The sequence below is a fragment of the Dermacentor albipictus genome, chromosome 7 (genome assembly GCF_038994185.2).
Source record: "Dermacentor albipictus isolate Rhodes 1998 colony chromosome 7, USDA_Dalb.pri_finalv2, whole genome shotgun sequence".
Lineage (NCBI taxonomy): Eukaryota > Metazoa > Arthropoda > Arachnida > Ixodida > Ixodidae > Dermacentor > Dermacentor albipictus.
The window spans coordinates 81,497,724-81,518,039 of NC_091827.1; the positions used below are offsets into that span (position 1 = coordinate 81,497,724).

General features: G+C 44.4%; 1 protein-coding gene across 1 annotated transcript in view; it reads right to left on the minus strand.

Moving 5' to 3' along the window:
- Nucleotides 1-20,316, minus strand: part of LOC135896910 (papilin-like) — a 62,917-nt gene that overhangs the window by 1,506 nt on the left and 41,095 nt on the right. The window contains exons 15-21 of the mRNA XM_065425412.1: nucleotides 16,445-16,618; nucleotides 13,999-14,049; nucleotides 12,075-12,248; nucleotides 8,414-8,464; nucleotides 6,735-6,785; nucleotides 4,243-4,416; nucleotides 1,982-2,041 (exon numbers count right to left, since the gene is read on the minus strand). Coding sequence (XP_065281484.1) covers nucleotides 1,982-2,041; nucleotides 4,243-4,416; nucleotides 6,735-6,785; nucleotides 8,414-8,464; nucleotides 12,075-12,248; nucleotides 13,999-14,049; nucleotides 16,445-16,618 — 735 coding nt within the window. The remainder of the gene's footprint in view (nucleotides 1-1,981; nucleotides 2,042-4,242; nucleotides 4,417-6,734; nucleotides 6,786-8,413; nucleotides 8,465-12,074; nucleotides 12,249-13,998; nucleotides 14,050-16,444; nucleotides 16,619-20,316) is intronic.

Sequence of the window (20,316 nt, forward strand, 5' to 3'; positions counted from 1 at the left end):
GCATAAGTTGCACGGGTGGTCGCTGTGGCCACCAACGTTACTGGAACAAGCTGGTATCCTCCGCCAGCGGATATGGCTCCACCTAGTACGTTTCACGTCAATGCAAAATGTTATGAACAAATATGACATCTGGAAATGTTAGAATACGAAGTGTTCGAATAGCGAAATTCGCGAATTAATCGCGAACATTCGGAAGATGTTAGAATTGGAACATCTAACCAATTGTTTTTTGAAAACAAAAAAAAATAATAATGAAGCCACCACTTCACTGTGAAGAGAGTGAAGTTTAATAGATAGTTTTCCTAAGTTGGTGTAACAGATAAGCAGGAAATCTAAGGATGAAATATTCTAATGCGGTAAAAATAGCAAAATATACAAAAAATGCTGTTCTCTGCATTACATCGGAAATCTGAGCGTACCAGTATTGCCTCGGTGTTTCTCGTACAGGTACACTAAATTGACTTCAAGTCAGTGGCGAAAAAATAAATTGCCTTCACAGGAATACTGGTGGCGCAGATGTTGGGTTACGCACTACGCTCATAAGCTCAGCGTGATTCGCGACACTGGAACTCTCTTATTCGGAAACCGCGACAGCGTCCATTGCTACTTCTGCCCGCAGCGATAGTTAGGTTGGACCCTTTTGTTCCAGTGAACAGTCTAACACTAAGAACAGGACACAAGAAGAAATGTTATGAGGTCACCCATAGCTGACTGATCACTGGAATGCTTATTCAAGGAAGTGAATGCGTATGTGCATAGAAACATAAAGCACAAACATTTTATTTGTGCGTCATACCTAATTAGTTTTTCCGCGTAGAGTTTTAGGTGTCATTAGTGAGCTCCGTGTTCTAATGTTGCCCATCGTGTTGGGTCTTTCCGGTTAAAATGTGGTTTCAACGATAATATAGCTTTCTTGGTGGCATCCGAAGGAGATGTATACAATGTGATCTGTGGCAGCTACCTCGAAACAGGCTACCGTTGGGAGGCCGCATTTATTGACGCTTTATTACGGCCCTTCGAAAGTGTTGAGCTAGAGGAGCAGACCCCTCAGATGTGCAATTGGTAACCAACCAGAAGCAACGGAAATCTTATCATGACAACAGCTGATGGCAAATAAAGGTATATCTAGCAAAGCAGTGTGTCAAACATTGCTTGAGTGTCTAATAAATACGAGTACCACGGCAAAAAAATTGCCACGGCGGCTCAGTTTCTATCTGAACGTTTCATTTCAACGTTACGGGTATTGATGCCGCCATGTAGCGACCGCATTAGGAGGAGGCAGAGCGCGAAAAACAACCATTTTCCTTGCTTTGGATGCACGTTAAAGAATGCCGGGTTGTCCAAAATATTTCGGTCCTCTCCACTATGGCGCTCCTCAAAGCTTACGCCACAGCTTTCGGATGAAAACCCCTACAGTTCATGTTAATTTTGCTTCGTTGCAATACCTCTATGTGATTCTTGCTTCGGCACTGTACGCTGCATTAGTTGGGCAAGAAAGTCCTTGAGAATGAACCTAGTAAGACTATTTTCCTCCAGCCTGAATGCGCAGAAGAACGTCCCGTACAAATTCACACAAACTGTGCGACATTGAAAACTGGCGCCAATGAAATTGGAGAACGGCTGCGACAGAGGACCCGCGGCTGCAGCTTAGTCTATGACGCTGTCCTTCTAAGCTCGAGGTCGTGGGTCCGATGCCGACCGCGGCGGTTGTATTTTAATGCCGGCGAAATGCGACAACAGCCGTGTGCTTAGCATTACGTACAAAATTAAGAACTCCAGCTGGGGCAGCCTAATCCCTAGTACTGCACTACTGCGTGCCTCAAAATCATGGTTTGGTTTTAGCACGCGAACACTCGATATTGAATTTTAATCCAGCTAGACGCTAGCCGCCGTCACGGTTTCATAATTTGCCTTGGGAAAAACAGTTCAAATGCAGGAATAAAACGTAGTAGTTTTGTCCTAACAACAAATGAATACTTACGAGGCCAGAATGGAACTTCAACGGCACTGGTGATCACCAGGGGGTGGTGGTTCAGGGATGCTGCATAGATACAGAAAGGAAACAGTATTAAGTGACGTCGCTCTTGGGTGAAGTGCACTCACAGACTTCTAGGTTAAATTGCGATGCACTTCCCGTTGCCTTTCAGAGATCCTCCCGCAGAGATTGTGGACTGAAGAGTTGTGCGTAGCTTAATGTCCAACTTCAATTAGCGGCGTAGAGTAGTACGATTGCCTTTTTGATGGCACAGCAGGGGCGAATAACTTCATACAGCTGGAGGAGAGGCAGCTGACGGCGTCTTTGCTACACAATAGGAAACCAGTTGGCTAACCGTTTTACGAAAATTGAGAGCTTTGTTTCAACAACTCTGTGTATCGAGACACAGAAAGTTGAATATGAAGCTATAATGAGGGTAAAATCATTTCACATTTTGCTACGAATGCACATTGGTTCAACGATCCACCACGTCAAGCTGTGGAATCATTTCACTAAAGGCCGCGGTAAAATCGCTCGCGGCGATGGCTTCAGAAGATGCGTTCACGAGTTGAATTCTGAGTATTACGTATACGGTACTGCAATCTTCTGGGGCAGTCAGTACTACTCTAGCAAATAAAAAAAAAGCTTCGAACGTTATAAGATTAAATGCTGAAGGATGCGCAGGGGGCACAATTCGTGGCTCGGCTTAGGTTAGCACATTGAGTTTTGCAGAGTGGACCGGTTCACGATCACAGTCGACGTGATGAGCCAGCACTTTCAGCGCGACGTAGATCGTACGTGATCCATTAATAGAGGTAGGTTTGTATTAATTTCAGTGCGTATGAAAAGAAATGGACCCTGTAAATTGGGGCATGCTGTTCAATGCGCTCGATAGGCTGTGCGTCATTTTTGATCATACAAAGTGCCAGCGTAATGTGCATTCTTTGTTCCCATGAACGATGGAGATTCAACTGAGCTGCAATACGGCCTCAGGCTTCGTACCTGCATGTTGCTTTGAGTAAAATAATCATGCGGCCGAATGCACGAATCTTTTAGTTCGTAACTGCGGTTTCCCGTTATCACGCCACCTTTCGCAAGAAACAAGCTCATCCTAATTGGCTGATGTAGGCTCCTACGAACAGCTGTAGAGTGAATTATGGTTTCGTGATTGCGGCCCACGATTACTGGCTACCTGTTTCTTTGCACAGACTAAGATGGAGCTTTCCAGGAGCGACTTGAAAATGCGCAAACGCAGCATCGTTTGAGTTCATTGTTCGAAACACAACCTCATATACCCACGATGTATACAAACTGTAGTGAGAAATAAAAGAAATGCAAACAGAAGGCAGCATACAAATAAAAACGCCAGCTCTTGGCAAGTAGTACTTTTCGTTTAATTTAATGGATATTATAGTTTATCCTTGAATGCTGATACTTTGACGTGCTTAAACATACCTGTCACATTGTGTATGTATGAGTAGATTTAAATAATTCCGCCTGCCCTCGTACCAGGTTTTTTTCTGCAGCACACTGCAGTGATCGAACACTTGAGAGCGCCACTACTACAGTGAACGTGAAGCACTGCTTATCGTGGAATACCCGCTCAACCTTTTTCTTCTTTTTTTGGCGCTAGGCCGCGCATATGTGCACTACGTTATATTCGATCGTCTTTTTGGCAACAAAATGAGCTGGTTCCAAGTGAATGTGTTGGCCTGCCCTTCTTATCGTGTCGCACCTTTGTGCTGTTTAAGATCACGCATAGCAGTGCATCAAATGGCTTAAATGCAAAGCATCGTCATCGTGATGAATAACAAGAAGCACCAGCTCGCTAGAAGCACTAACACATCGCTGCGAGCGAACCAACTTTGAAATAATTCCTGAGATGTACTGAATAGTTTTTTTTAAATTATCAAGCACTGAAATTAAGGTGTCGGGTCCCGCTCGTAATATTGTTGAGCTGGTTTGTGTTAAAGTCCGGAATAAATTCTGTATTTCAGGTGTTGCGCTTATTGCCCTCACGTACGTCTTGTTCCAGCTTTCTTTGTCGAGAGCACGTGTTTCATACAAAAGGTGCAAGGCAGCCTAGTCAAATCAGCTATATTGTGGCTGTCGCACGCCCGCGTTTTCTCACCCTACACATATCGCCTAGAGAAACGTCAAGTAGTTCCAGCCGTGACGCTTCAGAGACGGTTCTGTGGCTTTTGAAAGGGTCACATTTGCCGGATTCTGTTGTCGCAGTGAAAAAACACTTTCGAGTGATCACTCACCCCAGCAGGTGCTGTTGCATTCCTCGAGGGTGTAGAAGTTGTTACCGTTGGCCTGGCATCCTCCGTAGACAAACGGCTGGCAAGTCTTGGTCTCGTTGTCGAAGTAAAAACGAGGGAAATAGCCGGCGCAGGGACCGGGTTGCTTGGGCTCGTTGCACACCGGGTTTAGTCGCACTGCGAGAGTCAAGTGTACGTGCATGCCTGAGCGTCCGGCAAAAACTCGAATTGCTGCGCAGATATCTGGCAGCGTCGATCCTACATCGGAGTGCGTGCTCTCAAGAACGCACATTCTCACGAAAGTTTAAAAAAGAATTGCGGCATAATAATAAGCACAAATAATCAAAAACTAATTACGCGAACATGCATCCTGTTACGAGCACTTTTCACCAGCATAGTTCACTGAATATTGCGAATTTCTCACTACGATGCCGCCAATATCCAAGTTGGTGATCTAAACTAAGGCCCTAACGCGTTTTGCGTGTTTTCGTTCTATGCGAAAGCCTCATTCTAATGCGCTCCCGGACCCTCCACTAAAAAGATAGTCATTAAAAGCCGTTAGTTTCTCGAAGTATCTGCTTTCTCTGCCACAGAGTGTATGCATTCACTTTAGTGCTGCTCTCTCTGCTGTTACAGGGAGCTTGAACGGTACCACAGAATCGACATAATAAAGTTCAAGTGCAATATTATATATCAGTAACCCAACTAAATTTTGCTTTGGCGGAAATGGTGAAAGTTAGCAGAGCAGTCGCTTAATTATAGACCACAATTGTTTACTCATTTTTCGCAGACCCGAGCACCAAATCAAAATGGCTAAGCTAGCTTACAAAGCGTCTTCATAACTTTTTTGTAAGATCTTGAAAGCTGCACCAATATTGTGAGGACAATGATAGGCTGAGGTATAGCTTTGCCAATTATATAATTGTTACTTGGCATTTGTCACACCTAGGCTTGAGTAGGGTAACATCGTTGCAGTGCGATAAGGCGCAGTGCAAATCCTGTAATCGGAATTTGTGCACAACTTGTGTTAGCAACGTAATGAACGAGCAAATAAGCAAGAGCCGGAACATAAATGCCTTGCTATCATGGGGGAGACCGTGTACTGAACCAAAAAGCTTTATATACCGGGTATTCAAAATTAAGCCTTATAGTTAATTTAGACAAACCCACCTTGGTTGCTTAGTGGCTATGGTGTTGGGCTGCTAAGCACGAGGTCGCGGGATCAAATCCCGGCCATGGTGACCGCATTTCGATGGGGGCCAAATGCGAAAACACCGGTGTACTTAGATTTACGTGGGCGTTAAAGAACGCCAGGTGGTCGAAATTTCCGGAGCCCCACTACGGCGTGCCTCATGATCAGAAAGTGGTTTTGGCACGTGAAACTACTTAACTGAAATTTTTTTTTAGAGCTAGTCGTGTTTCTACACAGTTTCACTTGGAATAATTCTTCTAGCGTGCTTTTGCTCCGAGATATCCGACTCCAAATTTCAGTTATCGTTCGCATGATTACGCTGGCAGGAGAGTGAGGATCGGCGCAAAGCTCCTGCTTGATGTGACGCGGCTGTTACGTGTGGCGCTTAGTCTGACTACAGGGCCGAGACATAGGCAACGATGATGACTGTTCCCCTTTCCCTCTCGTCTGGCGACATCAAAATATGACAGTGCGGGGCACCGTGCATTTGTTGCTCTTAAGTTCAATGAATCTGGCAGTACTTGTAAATCATCAGTCACTTTATTTGCGCAACTCAGGCAAGGACCATGCCCGTCGTCTAGTCATCATTGCGCACGCGTACTGTCCTCCGGCTTCTCCGCTCGCGCCATTATCTCGGCATGTTAGCTGCCCCCAGCATTACAGGCTGCGGGGTCGCGTGTTACGACAGCGTTTCCGGGTCCTTCGATTTTTGATTTCGCCAGCCGAGAAGGAAAGGGGGGCAGCTATCATCTCTGCCAATGCCTCCGCTCCGTTGTCAGACTAAACGCCGCACGCACGCAACATCCACGCCACATCAGGGAGGAGCCTTGTGCCGATGCTAACTTTCTTGCATGCGCAATCATGCGAACCACAATTAAAATTTGGAGTCGGATACCTCGGAGCACAGATGCGCTAGAAGAATTCTTCCAAGTGAAACTGTGTAGAAAGACGACTGCCTCCAACTTTCCTATATATATATATATATATATATATATATATATATATATATATATACGTACAGAGATAGAGAGAGAGAGTTGAGCTGCCGTGGTGCCGTCTTCCCATCTGCTTTTCTGGGGTATTCATGTATTACTACCAGAACAAACCCTGGGAGCGTTAGCCAGCGTCACCACTCACAAACTGTGGCGGCGGATGGGGAACATCGTTTCTGCCGCACGTGTCACGGGTACGTGACCTTTTTGGGTGAAGGCAACTGGTTAGTAAACCCACACATGCTACCTGGAGGGATCAGTGTTCCTGATTCGATCATCTGCCTCTTATTCAGAGTATTAAATATACGTACCGAGGCTCCTGGACAGGACAGGGTTGGAGCGGATGTAGTCCGCCAAGGCAACTGCAACAATGTAAATGTGTGGACATAAGAGAAAAGTTTAGCTGGGAGCCAAGTGTGAGTCTCTTATTCAGATACATGTAAAACGCAGAAACGCTTTTCACGAGGCAACCGCTACACCGGTGTGTTTTAGGGTTTTACATTCGGGAGAGAAAGTTTAAACCCAGCTTAGGAACCAGAAGCCGAATTCCGATTGAAGATCTCAATGCTTTTAAAGTATGGCCAAAAACCTGTAACCTAAAGAAAACGCATACAGGAAGTATAGGATCCGTAACTGTGCACCAAGAAACCAGACATCGCATTCTTGTTAACTTAATATGTCAGAGCATCTCAAGTGCACATATTTGTGACATGAATTTACAGCTTACCTGAACTTGTTACAATGATTGCGCATGTTTCTAAAAAGCTTTACTCTAAAATTAGTGGTGTATTTTAAACCGCTGAATAATACAAGAATTTGTCCGTTTGTACGCAATATTTCATGAAGTTTACAAAATAAAACAGAATTTTCCTTGCAGAATAATAGTGCTGTAAACCTGATACTATTGTTTTTAAAGTTTTGTGATTTTCAACATGTCCACTAAACAGTATTATCAGAATAAACTGAAAATCCACTTATATTTACGAGGTCTTAATTTCGTTTAAGTGCAACAAACCTTATGGAGATACATATAAAAATATATGAAAATGATAAATGAAAGGAAGGTAGGTTAACCAAGATTGAGCCCTGTTGACTACCCTACACTGGGTTAAAGGTAAACGGGAGGGAAATTTTAGGAGAAAAACGTTGGCTGTGCATATCTCCAACGTAGCAACAATCATCTGCTCTCTATCACAGACTATCACTCAACCCGGTACTTCCCCAAAATCACGGCAGCGCTTTTGTGGTTTTTGTAACTGCGATATGCGATGCCAAGGGGCCAATATTTCGCTCAAGGTGAATGCTTTTCTGTACAACTGATTTATAGCTGTGTAGAGGTCATGTGTGATTTGCTTGTTAGCTTGTTAGCTTGCTGTAGCTTGCTTGTTAGTTGCTCGTCGGCAACAGAAGCAGCCGAGGGAGGAAAAAAGAAGAGCTACAGCGGGATCAGAACGTGATGCTTTGGACGAGGTGCGTTACCCTACATATAAGTGAAGAGGAGAGCAGAAGCAGCCGTGTGTGGAGGTTTTCCAGATACTATAGACCGTAAACGTATAAAAAGTCGTTTCGTAAAAAAAGAAAGAACGAAAGATCGACCATAACAGTTAGTAGTGCTATCATAGTTTGACGGCACTTATCTCAAAACCTGTGATAATTTCGAAATTCATTTTTACTGAATCTACTTTGAAAACTCTATGGCTTCACTGTTTAAATTGATGAACGAAACCTCACGTTTTTAGACAATAATTTGATTAGTGAAATTCTGTTAATTATCCGTGTATGCATTTTGATTTCTTGTTCAAGTAATGTGCGCCTGTATGAGTGAACCAGGTCAATGCGAAGATCTGCCACAGATGCATAAAGAAAACTCTGCTAACCACAAAAAACAGTCATTAAACTATTATAAGATGCGTCACATTGTGCCAGTTCTACACTAGATTCCGTTTTGCGCTATCTATATTGCAGGTAAAAAAAAACAGTGTGCGCTCACCCGGCTTCGTGATGTGCTTCTTCCATGAGTCGTCTTCGAGGGTGAGATTACCTGGAGAGTAGCGAAGCACCTTTTGTAAATACGGGTCCCTCGTTCGTGAGGGTTCAATGCAAAAGCAAAGGGGGCCCACCCTAAATTTTTTCCAGGAAGAAATATTTAATTCGTTATCGGAGAACCAACTGCACACGCATTGGGCTTGCAATCGTCATTTTATTATTATTTTGCTCCTTAGCTTCACCGTCCTTCCGTTTTAAAGCTGTAAGAATGAATAGCACGTGAGGCCGGTATGTTGATGCGGCAATTTTCTCTAACGAAACTTTCGCTGAATTTGCAAGTGGTTCATGAAACGCATACCAGTGATGTGTATAATAGCGGTGCTCAAGAAGTGAGCGGCTATACAATGAGCGCTTGGTTTTCATTGCATTTGACGGCGCAGTGAGGCCTATGTGATTCAGGAAGTGCTAGATTACGCACCAGGAGCGTCCGTGTTCAGATTGCGATTAGTTAAATGGATTTCTCGTTACCGAGACAGCGAAGATACCTTACAGAGTGTAGGTTTCACCACTAACATGATTTATTGCCGAGGGCACACCTAAAGTTTGAATGCTCTTACAGCCGATGGCCGTCGAACTCGGTCATTTTCACCAATCATTGATCTCGTCAACATTTTCGTCCACGCATAACGTCTTGCTAAAGGCGACGGGAAGCTCAAGAGCCCTGGAGAGGAACGTTAGACTTCACAAATATTTGGATAAATGAAATCTAAGAATGGCAGACCTAATATGCTACGTTATTCTGTAGAACGCCTCCAATTACAGCCCGTCGCTCGCGCCTCTGGAAAATGCGCTGCGCTTCTAAAAAAAAAACATTCCCTGGATGTGTTTAAATTTGACCAACTGACACACTCACACCATATGGAAGTACAAGGGGTGTGTTTTCTAGTTGTCGGCCTTAATGAACCGAGCCAACTGCTGCTGCTGCCTCGGAGCGTGGCTGGTTGTTTTCAGTGATGGCTAGAAACCACGATGCTTTGCAGCGTTAGTGCGGCTTCATTTATCGTTGCTGAGGTGCAAACTCCTGGCCGACCTCCACAGTGGAGCCAGCATAAAGCAAAATGAGGGACAAAAATACGGTAAACTGCTTAGAAAAAGGTCACTCATTGGTTGTCGACTAATAAACTAACATACGCGCAAGCTAACCTTTTTTATGTAATCATTGATGAATGCGTTTCAAAACAAGTGCGGGTCTCCGACGCACGTTGCGTTACATATACATTCGATATCGGCCACGCAATGACACGCCGCCACGCGAAAACTGTTTCAGGATCCTGTGAACCAGCTTGGCTGTTAAATGTGAACTCAATGCGGTTGTTTGCAACGCCTCACCTCGTGAGAAGTGAGCGGAGCAGGCTGTATGAGATGCTGAGCTAAAACTGTCCCCAGTCCGGGTTAGCCTTCGCCGCGCTTTCATTTTGGCATTGGTGATGGTCTGTAGCTACAGGTTGGTTTAGCCTGGCGATCAGTGCTGACGATTTCTCCACCTGAACGTCTGTTTCATTGTGAATTGTTTATTCACCATCCGTCGAGGAGTTAGGCGTCTCTTGAAAACATGAGATGAAAGCGTGAAGTTTCCCTGCGGGCTGTAGCAGATTCATCCGGAAATGCAAGATGTTGAAGACACACACGTGGACGGCCTTTGTTTCTTTTCTAAGTTCTCAAGTAGAGCCTCTTGCACTAACGTAGCTTGTGCAAGAACTCAGAAAGTGCTCGATGTTTGCTGCCTCATTGTACGAAAGGCAGAGCGGAAAACCGATACGCCCAATCTTGAATACATATCGGGGTATATGCGGTCAAAGGCCCTTTAGAGGTGTAATCCCCAGAGCGCAGGAAACACCAGCGCAGCAGCGCATTACTCGACAAACAGTCTGCGTATCTCTAAGCGTTGAGAAACTGAACGCTTTGGGTCAAGCAATGTGACAACACTGGACCTAATTTAAGAACAGATTGTATTTCTACAATTTTCTCCGCACAAATATATTGATTTTAGTTTGCTACATTGCGGATGGGCGTCCGTGCGCGAGTACAGTGCATCTATGCGAAGCACTGCTGTGTGTCTGCCCCGAATAGATGAATGAACTTATTCTTGTGTTGGCCCGTTTAATTCTGGTTTAGCGGCTTAACGCGCGTCAAGGGTACCGATAGCCGTATATGACTTGCCAGCACTCTGAACCTGCCCTGTCGTTCATAGGGCATAATAGGTATGCTCTGAAAGGAAATGTTATTTTTGTAAAGGTATAATAAATCTTCTTGTGGGGCGCTATAACGTAAAACTATTCCAAACTTTTCTATTCCAATGCTGCTATCAGCCCTCCGCGATTGGTCAAAAACTTTTTTCGACCACCCCCCATTTCACCTGTCTGTCACGCGACGTTACAAAAACAGCAATACCTCCCCATCTGATATGATGCATGCACACTGATTATGCATGATTTGACAGAAAAAAGAAAAACAGTTATTTCTGATTCGACCCCTTTTCGCCATTAGCCCTCGGCTATTGGTAAAAAGTTTTCGGGCTGCACCCACTTCACCTGCCTGTCACGCGACGTCACAAAACCGCATGAACTCACCGCGTCAAAGTGACGTGTACGCGATAAAGATGCATTAATATGCCGAACAAAACTGAATTTTTTTAGGAATAGCCGCAGGCTGCCCCGTTCCGAAAGGAATAAAAGATAGCTGCCGCCGATCGCTGAGACGCTGGCTACTCGCACCTGCCGGAGAGCATGGGTGTATTTGCGTATAATAAAACTTCTTGCGTGACCGTGTAACGTTTTTAAGCACTTTCGACACGTTTACTACCTCATTCTGCCAACTCTTCTTTGCTTAGGGTCAATTTTAGCGTCATTCTTAAGCTTCCGTTGCATGCCGCCGCGATTTTCGACCAGCCACCACAAGCTAAGTAAGGGAAAGCCGACCAATCGCAGACGCCGGCACCACCCTCTTCATCCGGTTATCGGTTTTCAGTGCACTGGCTCTGCCCTAGTGAATCCCTCTCCACTTGAGCGTTCTCCTCGCCTCTTGTCAGCCAATTAGATACAACAAGCCGCTGAGTGTAGGCAATGTTATTCGTTTTTCAAGCAAACAAAAGGGACCTCCTATGAACGAGGAGAGCGTTTGATTGGTCTGTTCAGACAACCCTATGGGTGACCGCCCTGTGCTTGCGTCGGTGGTTACGCAAAGTTGACGTCAGGAAATTGGAATAGAAACATATTGGAATAGTTTTACGTTATAGGGCCCGTGGTCTTTTTTTAGGGCATATTGTCTCTAGCTGCACTGTATCATTAAAAACGCCTTCAATAATGTTCAGCTTGTTTACGCACCATTGTGTTTCTGAATACATGTATCTGCAATATGACTCGCAATTGTATACCTGAATGATACAGGAGCTAACGTGAGAATGGCTCTAAACTAGGATATATATATATATATATATATATATATATATATATATATATATATATATATATATATATATATATATATATATATGATGCTTGTGTGTCTGTGCACACGTCTTCGCTGCTTCCTTGAAGATATTGAATAACTACTTTCAGTTTTCAGTTTATGCGATTCATAACGAATGAAGGATTGAGAACACTTACCGCCACACCTGGTCTCGCACTGCGTAAGTGTTTTGAAATTGTTGGCGTTGCCCTGGCATCCTCCGTAGATAAACACTTCGCAGGTGTCTGTCGTCACGTTGTAGTAGTAGCGGGGGAAGTAGCCACGGCACGGACCAGCCTTCTTCGGCAGCTCACATATTGGGTCCAGGGTCACTGGAAAAGTTAAGCACTTGGCGCCTCGAGAATATTTGGGAACCAGTATTGGGAAACGCGACGATACAGTCTTCGTTATCATTGGGATGCTGCCTCTCGCTAAGGAACCACTCAAATAGCGCATACTAACTACTTTATAATGAAGTATTCACGGCAGTGCGGTACGTACAAGCGCAGGTATTGCACAGCCTGAATGACCGTTTGCGACATAATGTTCTGTGCTATAGCTTGGACAGGATGGGGAAAATTTTTCACGTTACGCATCTGCGAGTCGCAGAACTTTCGACGTGGAAGAGACTTAAATGAAACCCTGCGGTGATTCGTGCTAGATACCTTGTTTTCGTCTACAGAATGATATTTCTACATTAAATTTTATTTTTTAAAGGAGGCTCTTTAATCACACCGCACGCGTGCATTTTAAACCGCTATAATGTACCGAAGCTATTGATGACAAAAAAAAAACTTAGAAGACGCCCACGCTATGGCTTTAGGAGTGGAACGCCATATTGTTATCGCGTCCAATTGACGCCGACACCGACACCAGATATTCTGCTACACGGGGCCTGATAGAAAACAATGGTGGGACGATCCCAGCGACAATGCAGGGCCGAGAAACCGCTCATACCCCCGGAAGCAGCGGGATACGAGCAGTCACTCACTCATCATTGATTCATAGGCTCGTAATAAAGGATAAAGGAGGTTGGGTATGTGTTTCCGCGTAACAAGAATATTATGTTATCGCGTATATTCATTTATGTTGTAGTATATTATATGGTATAAGACGAAGGAAATATTTTGTGACACAGCGTCAGAAGCGCTGTCGGCTGCAACCGCATGCTGCGTTGTTCGCGAGCGAGAACGTGACGCGGGGCGGCCACGCCACTGTCCACGGTGTAAGATGCGGCGACAAACTTCGGCTGCGCCACCGACTTGATGGCAGGGGAACTAATGCTTACGGCGTGCACGATGCCTCCGCTAAGCACCCATGCAATGCGCAGCCACGGCGGAGTTAGCGATGGAGATTCACTAACCAGAACCCCCCCCCCCCCCGACCGCCCTTCCCTACCGTCGCCCTAACGTGCTCTTGATCATTTAACTTCCCGGCCGAACTAAACCTAAAGGAAACGGCTAGGTGTGAGCGCGCCGCGGCAGAACATTATTATAATATTCTAAAGTTCCGAATTATAAAGTTGCGAATGATTTGTATCGCAAATGATATATAGCCTCTATATAGGAAAAGGGAAACACGTGCAGAGGTGCGCTGAAATTTTGATTCAGGTACTATCGTAATGGTCGCTGAATTTTTTCACGGCAAGAGCGTAACTTACTAACACAGCCTGACATAATCATCTCGTTTATTGCCGCCTTACCAGAAACGTACGTAAGGTTCAAGAATGCTGAAGTAAAACGCAACACAAAAATTTACGTGACCTCAGACAAGGGGTATCTTCGTTCGGTATCTTTAACATTGCGCTTCTGCAATAGACAATGCATGCGCTGCTTTGGGACATTAATGACGCATGAAAAGTTCGTTCGTGAAAGTCGCGGAGCTTGCACCATCTGCGTCAAGTCATTTCTCTCCAATTTAAGTGACTGCGTGGTGCTTTTAAAACGTTACTTTCTTCATAACTGCTTCTAAACGTAATTTTGGCGTGAAAAGCCGGCCGAAAGTGTGTCAAACAGCTAAACTGCTATCACTTTTAACATCACTTCTTTTCACTTTGAAACTATTATATGATCTTGCACTTACGTAGTTTAGTGATGAGCCTGGACCTGGTGAGTTCCCATGCGTTAGAACTGTCTGAAATAAAAAAAAAGTGGCAAAGTTAATATTACGTGATACTATAAGAAATCACATGCTAAGATTACGATATTAAGCAGATTAGATGTTATTTCGTTTCGATTACATTAGTGAATGAAGAAAGAATATGTATTGATATGGATTACCAGGGCAGGGTCAAGAGATTCTAATTTTCGCGCAGATGCTGCATGATTTACGCACAGTTCCCAAAATACTTTCGATTTCGCCCTGAGAAAGTGTGCGATAAATCTGGTAAGTAAAAAAGCGGATAGCAAGTTTCGATAGCCTGCAAACATTACAGACCCTGAAGTTGGCACCAGTATTGCTACGTAATTACAACATTATTTAAATAATAAATTTTATTCTAAGAAAGCTACGCACTTGAAATCAACACAATCAACACTAAGCTGCCTTCCAAAACACTTATTTTGAGGGGCATAGTTAGGTGACAAAAAACTTGCAACCCGAAGTTTTCCGCAATCACAAACACGCCACCGCCAAAGCTAGGCTAACGCGGATATAACAGTGAACGAAATATTTTTTTTTAAATTTTCAGCTTGCACAGGAATACAGACGGTGGGTGCCGTCAAGTACTTCGGAATAGTAGACACAACAAAGGTCTGCCACGGAGTTATTATGCAACATATACCGGCCTTATTTCCGAAGGACGAAACAAGCAATCATGCAAACAATTGAAAAGATCAATGATGAACAATAATAAGTGGGAACATCTACTCTGCAATATGGTGCGCAACAAAAAAACAAACCAACAAAAGAATTACACAAACAATAATCGCCTCATTATTTGTACATACCTAATACGCAGTTCTGGACAAGTAAAGGTAGGTGTATCCTTGGAATCAACCTTAACAAGCAACGAGATCACTTCGGATGTAGTATTATGAGAGTGGCAACACTAATCGAATACGAGATAAGGCTGGCACCACAAGCTCTGCGCCAGAACAAGACTCAGTGCGGGCATTTGGTGGGTTCGGAAGGTCTGTGCAACAGTTCCGCAGGCACTGGACATGCCTTTTCTGGGTCAATGCTAGCGAGGTGATAATACAGCACGCCAGGCACTGCGGCCTCTTTCTAGGCGAAAACTGTGCTGCGTAGATGCAGTCTGTGTTGTAACTCGACAGCGTCGCACAACGACAATGCGCAAGAAATATGTGCCACATTGGAAGTATGCTTTCCGGCACCATAATGTTGCCCTTCGCAAAATGAGCAACCTCCAGCTCAAGGCACCACTGAGCCGAGGTTAGGCATGGAAATAGCGAGGAGTAGGGGAATGCGAATGGTAATCGTTCACACTGTATCAAATAGGAATCGATTTGTGCGGGAAATGGATTGACTTGATAGTCGGGTGCTTTTCAAACAGTTTTCTAATAATGAACAGCGATTCTCGCCATCATTAAAAAGAACAGTGTTCTTATTTAATAACGACATCAAGTTTCTGTTATCAAATACTTATTGAAAGGTTAAGATGGCAATCAGGAACAAATATGTAGTTTGATCGCGTGCTCAGGGCTTCTTGGAGAGCTCGACTGATTTTAGTTTGGCCGGTAATGTCTGGCTTTCTGAATTACCTGGCCTGCTCCGTTGCGCATATAGTCATATTTTATTGCTATAGTCTGCCTACGGGGATAACACCGTACTTTTGTTCAAATACTACGTTTGATCGAGCACAGTTAAGGCTTAACAATATTCAGAAAGTATTCTTATTCACGAATCGTGACTATTTCAATCGAAGACCGTGTTGAATAGCACAATATCGATTCCTAATTCGAAAGTTACAAACACTCACACAAGGTTGGCGAGGACTTAGGGAGGAAGAGGCGGTGGCAACAATAGCCGCACTGTCCTCGTGCGCTCCTGCTTTACTTTTACTTCTATGGAAACGTGTGCCATCCTGTGTGGGTAAAACTAGGTGTTGGGGAAGTTGTAAAATTTCGTTCATATCCAATTGCAAAAAAATTTTCCGTTCCGCATTTACGTGTCCTGTAATTTCGCCTCTGCACTGACGTTAATTCCGAAAGCGAGCATCCAGCGTATCTTCCTTCTCCATAGGACCGTATTGTTCACTCACTGTAAATGGGTAACAACAATCATAACTAAAACTCAAATACTTTTAATCGAGCAAGAGTGGTTCGCCCAGGTAATTATTATCACGCGTCAGTTCGCCTGAATCACTATACCGAGCCGAAACGTAAATAACTATTTTAAACCATTTTTGGTTGGTGTCCAGGCCTCTTCCTTTAAGTATCACTATACGCTATGCGTCTTTTTGGCCAATCAGAGCGAATCCAGATTTTCCAGCAAAAAGCTTTTAACCACACGCGTCGTACATCCCTCCTTCTTGATCTTTCAAATCCTTCTTTTTCGATGTACTTACTGCTGCATACACTCTCGCATTTCTCGAGCGTCTCGAAGTTGTTGGCGTTGCCCTGGCATCCTCCGTAGATGAACTGCTCGCAGGAGTTTGTCGTAGTGTTGTAGTAGTAGCGGGGGAAGTAGCCGAAGCAGGGTCCAGCTTTCTTCGGCAGGTGGCACGTGTCGTTCTTGACCGCTGAGAGCATAGCGGAAATAAAAAGAGAATTGACGAAACGAATTGACGAACCGAGCATGATGGGTATAGATATCAGGCATACATGACACTGTGTTCACGTTGAATAACGTGAACACTAAACACCTGGAAAGGCGCGCCGACGCCCAATCTTCCCAGTCACTCTCGTGACGGTTTGTGCGTTCCGTGTCTTTCTAGCACTAACATTATTAAAAATAATCAGCATCAACGTACGCGTGAAATTATTGAAGCATTCTGAATTTTTTAAGTAGGAAGGCATATGCGTTAGCGAGCTCGCTATCGCTCTGACAGAGGAGGAGGTTAGATTCTCTGACTGCTGTAGCTTGTCTTTGTAATCTTTGGTTTAGAGGTCCTGCACTAGTGTTTTACAGTGTTATTTTTCTTTTTATTGAGCTGTTGTGTTTCATACGATATGCGCCCCGTTTCCCTTACAATGAAACTTCCGCTGCAAGGCAGTACTTGTCTCGCATTTCCCTTTATGTGTCCTCGTATAATGAGCGCTGCTATCGCGGACTTGCCGTAAATTACGTAACCCACCGTGGTGGCTTATCGGCTATGGCGTTGAGGTGCCAAGCATGAGGTCGCGGAATCGAAACCCGGTCATGGCGGCCGCATTTCGATGGGGGCGAAATGCAAAATCGACCGTGCGCCGCTAATTGGGGAGCACGTTAAAGATCCCCTGGGTGAAACTAAATCCGGACCCCCAACTACGGCGTTCCTCATGATCAAGTCGTCATTTTGGCACGTGAAACCCCAGATTTTATCTCATTAATTATCGTTAATAACGTGCTTGATTTCGCACTTCATCCTGGGGTAAGCGCTGCACCAACGTGTTGTACTCTGTGTTTGTCTCCATCAGGAGAATGCGTAGCCACAGAGCAGCCGAATGCCGCAGTTTGTTACTTTTTGTAACATTCTATGTCCAGAGGGACATATGTGCCCACCGCTCGAAGACGTTTGCCGTTTATGAAAAATGACAAAGGAATCAACCCCGTTTAAGTAAAATGTTTTGTTACTTTCTGCGTATTTTGTTCCGTTTGTCGTATTGAAGACACTCCAATACAGCAGGCCATATTGGCCACAGCCAATAAATATCCGTGGAGCATATTTTTTATTCCGTAGCTTAGCATGCCGCTGTCGTCCTTTTTTTTTTAAAACGCCGACTTTGGGTAGACGCCGCCTAGGCTCCATTGGCCCCACGCATGGCTGATGATCTCGTAATTGCTAGGTTTCTTTTTTAATTTTTTAAATTTTAGAGTGCACCTAGAAGTATTATGCCTGCCCTTTAACAACGACCTGAAGAAGATATTTTTATATCCTTACAAAAATAACATTTCGTTTAAGAGTACACTTAGTATGCCGCATGAACAACAGTGCAGCTTCAGAGCATTGCGAAGTTATTTATATCTATCGGCACCCTTGACTCGCGTTAAGCGGCTAGGCCAGAAGTAAATGTCCCACTACAAGAATAACTTAATTTGTTCCAGGCAGACACACAGCAATGTCTCGTATTGATGCACTCTACGTGAGCACGGGCGCACATCATCAATATATAAAAGTAGGATCAATATATTTGCGCAGACAAAATTGCCGAAAGACAATATGTTCCTAAATTAGGTCCATTTTTGTCCCACTGCTTGTCCCAGCACGTTCAGCTTCTCAAGCATAAAGATACGCGGGCTGTTCTTCGAGTAACGCGCTGTCGCGCTGAAATTTCTCGCGCTCTGCGGATTACAGCTTACAGATTACAGCGGGTTAACGCGTACCACTGTCCACGTGACGCGTTCGTATTGTCATTGAGGCAATTTCGTGCAAAGACAGCGGAATGGAAGGTACATCTGGGCCGCTATTTTGTAGGGATGCCTTATGCCTTATTCTATGCTATTCTTATCATCCACCACACACGGCCACCCGATCGCGTTGATAATGTGGGCAGACCGTCGCTCTGACCAGTGGCCAAGCGCGAAAAGCCTGAAAAAGCATAGAATCGGAAAAGGCATCGCTACAAAATACCGGCCCTGGAACACTTTACTGTGAAGCATACAGAGTGTAGGCTGAAAACAAAATTATACGGATATTTCTCAATAAGGAATAACTTCAATCGAGCCGTACTAGCAGTTCATTTCAACTATTACGAATATCTTTCACTGAACACCACGCGGTTAAAGTGGCGTCCTGGTCACTCTTCGCGTCCGGTGTTACCGATGCACAGCCACAGCCTCTACTCAGCTCTAGCTCTCTTTAACAATGACCAAGCCTGAGAGGCTCTTGCTTCTAAGCTGTTGTGCCTGTGTTGATGTGTTGCCTTGCGACAGCTCGCGAAGGTAACGAGTGCCCACTGTAAACCGTCACGGTGAATGAACTGGCGAACGGCTTCTGGCGGACGCTGCCTCGCCCTGGAGAAAGCAGGATTGTCTGGGATAACCTCATAGTTCAGGTGGCTAAGGCGTCGTGCCGCCTTGTACGGACCAAACTACGTCCTGAGTAGCTTTTCTGAAAGCCTTCGCCGACGGATGGGACTCCAAATCCACATTATCTCGCCTGGCTGATATGTGATGTATCGGTGCCGTAGACTGTTATGTTATTTCAGAAGGACAAAACTAGCAATCATAGCAAACAATTGAAAAAGCATTCATGAGCAATGATAAGTGGAAACATCCACTTTGCAGCATGGTTCCAAATAAGAAGGTAACAAAATAATTAAATAACGATAATCGCCTCAATATTTATACATATGCAGTACACAGTTCTGGACAAGTGAAGGTAAGTGTATGCTTGGAATCAAACTTTTCAAGTAACCAGATAAGTTTGGAAGTGGTATTATGAGAGTGGCAACACTAATGAACCACGAGATAAGGCTGACACCAGAAGCTCTGATCCAGGGAATGACGCAGTCCGGGCGTCTGCTGTGTACGCGAGGTCTACGCAACGATTCCACGGGCACTGGACATGCTTCTTCTGGGTCAATGCTTCCGAGGTGATAATAGAGCATTCCAGGTACTGGGGCCTCTTTCTGCGTGAAAACTACACTGCGTAGCTGCAGTCGGTGTTGTTACTCGACAGTGTCGCACAAAGACAATCCACAGAGCATATGTGACATTGATAGTAGGCATTTCAGCACCATAATGTTCGCCTTCGCAAAATGAGAAACCTACATCTCAAGGCACCACTGAGCATAGGCTAGGCATGCAAACAACGAGTACTAGAGGAGTTCGAATAGTAATAGTTGACACTGCATCGAATAGGAATCGATTAGTGCGAGAAATAAATCGACTTGATTGTCGGATACTTTTCTGTTTTCTAATAATGAACATCTATTTTTGCCATCATTAAAAAGCAGTGTTCCTATTTATTAACCGCAGCATGTTTGTGTTATCAAAGACTTATTGAAAGCATAAAATGGCAATCAGGAAAAAAATATATAGTTTGATCACGTGCCCAGGACTGCTTTGAGAGTCCTATTGATTGTAGTTTAGCCGGTAACGTCCGGCTCTCTGAATGACGTAGCATGCTCCGTTAGGTATATACTCACGAGGTATATACCCTCGTACTTTTGTTCCAGTGCTATGTTTGATCGAGCAGAGTTCAGGCTTAAAATTATCCGGAAAATATTCTTATTCATGAATTCTGATTATTTGGATCGAGGACCGTGTTGAATAGCAGAATATCAATTCCTGATT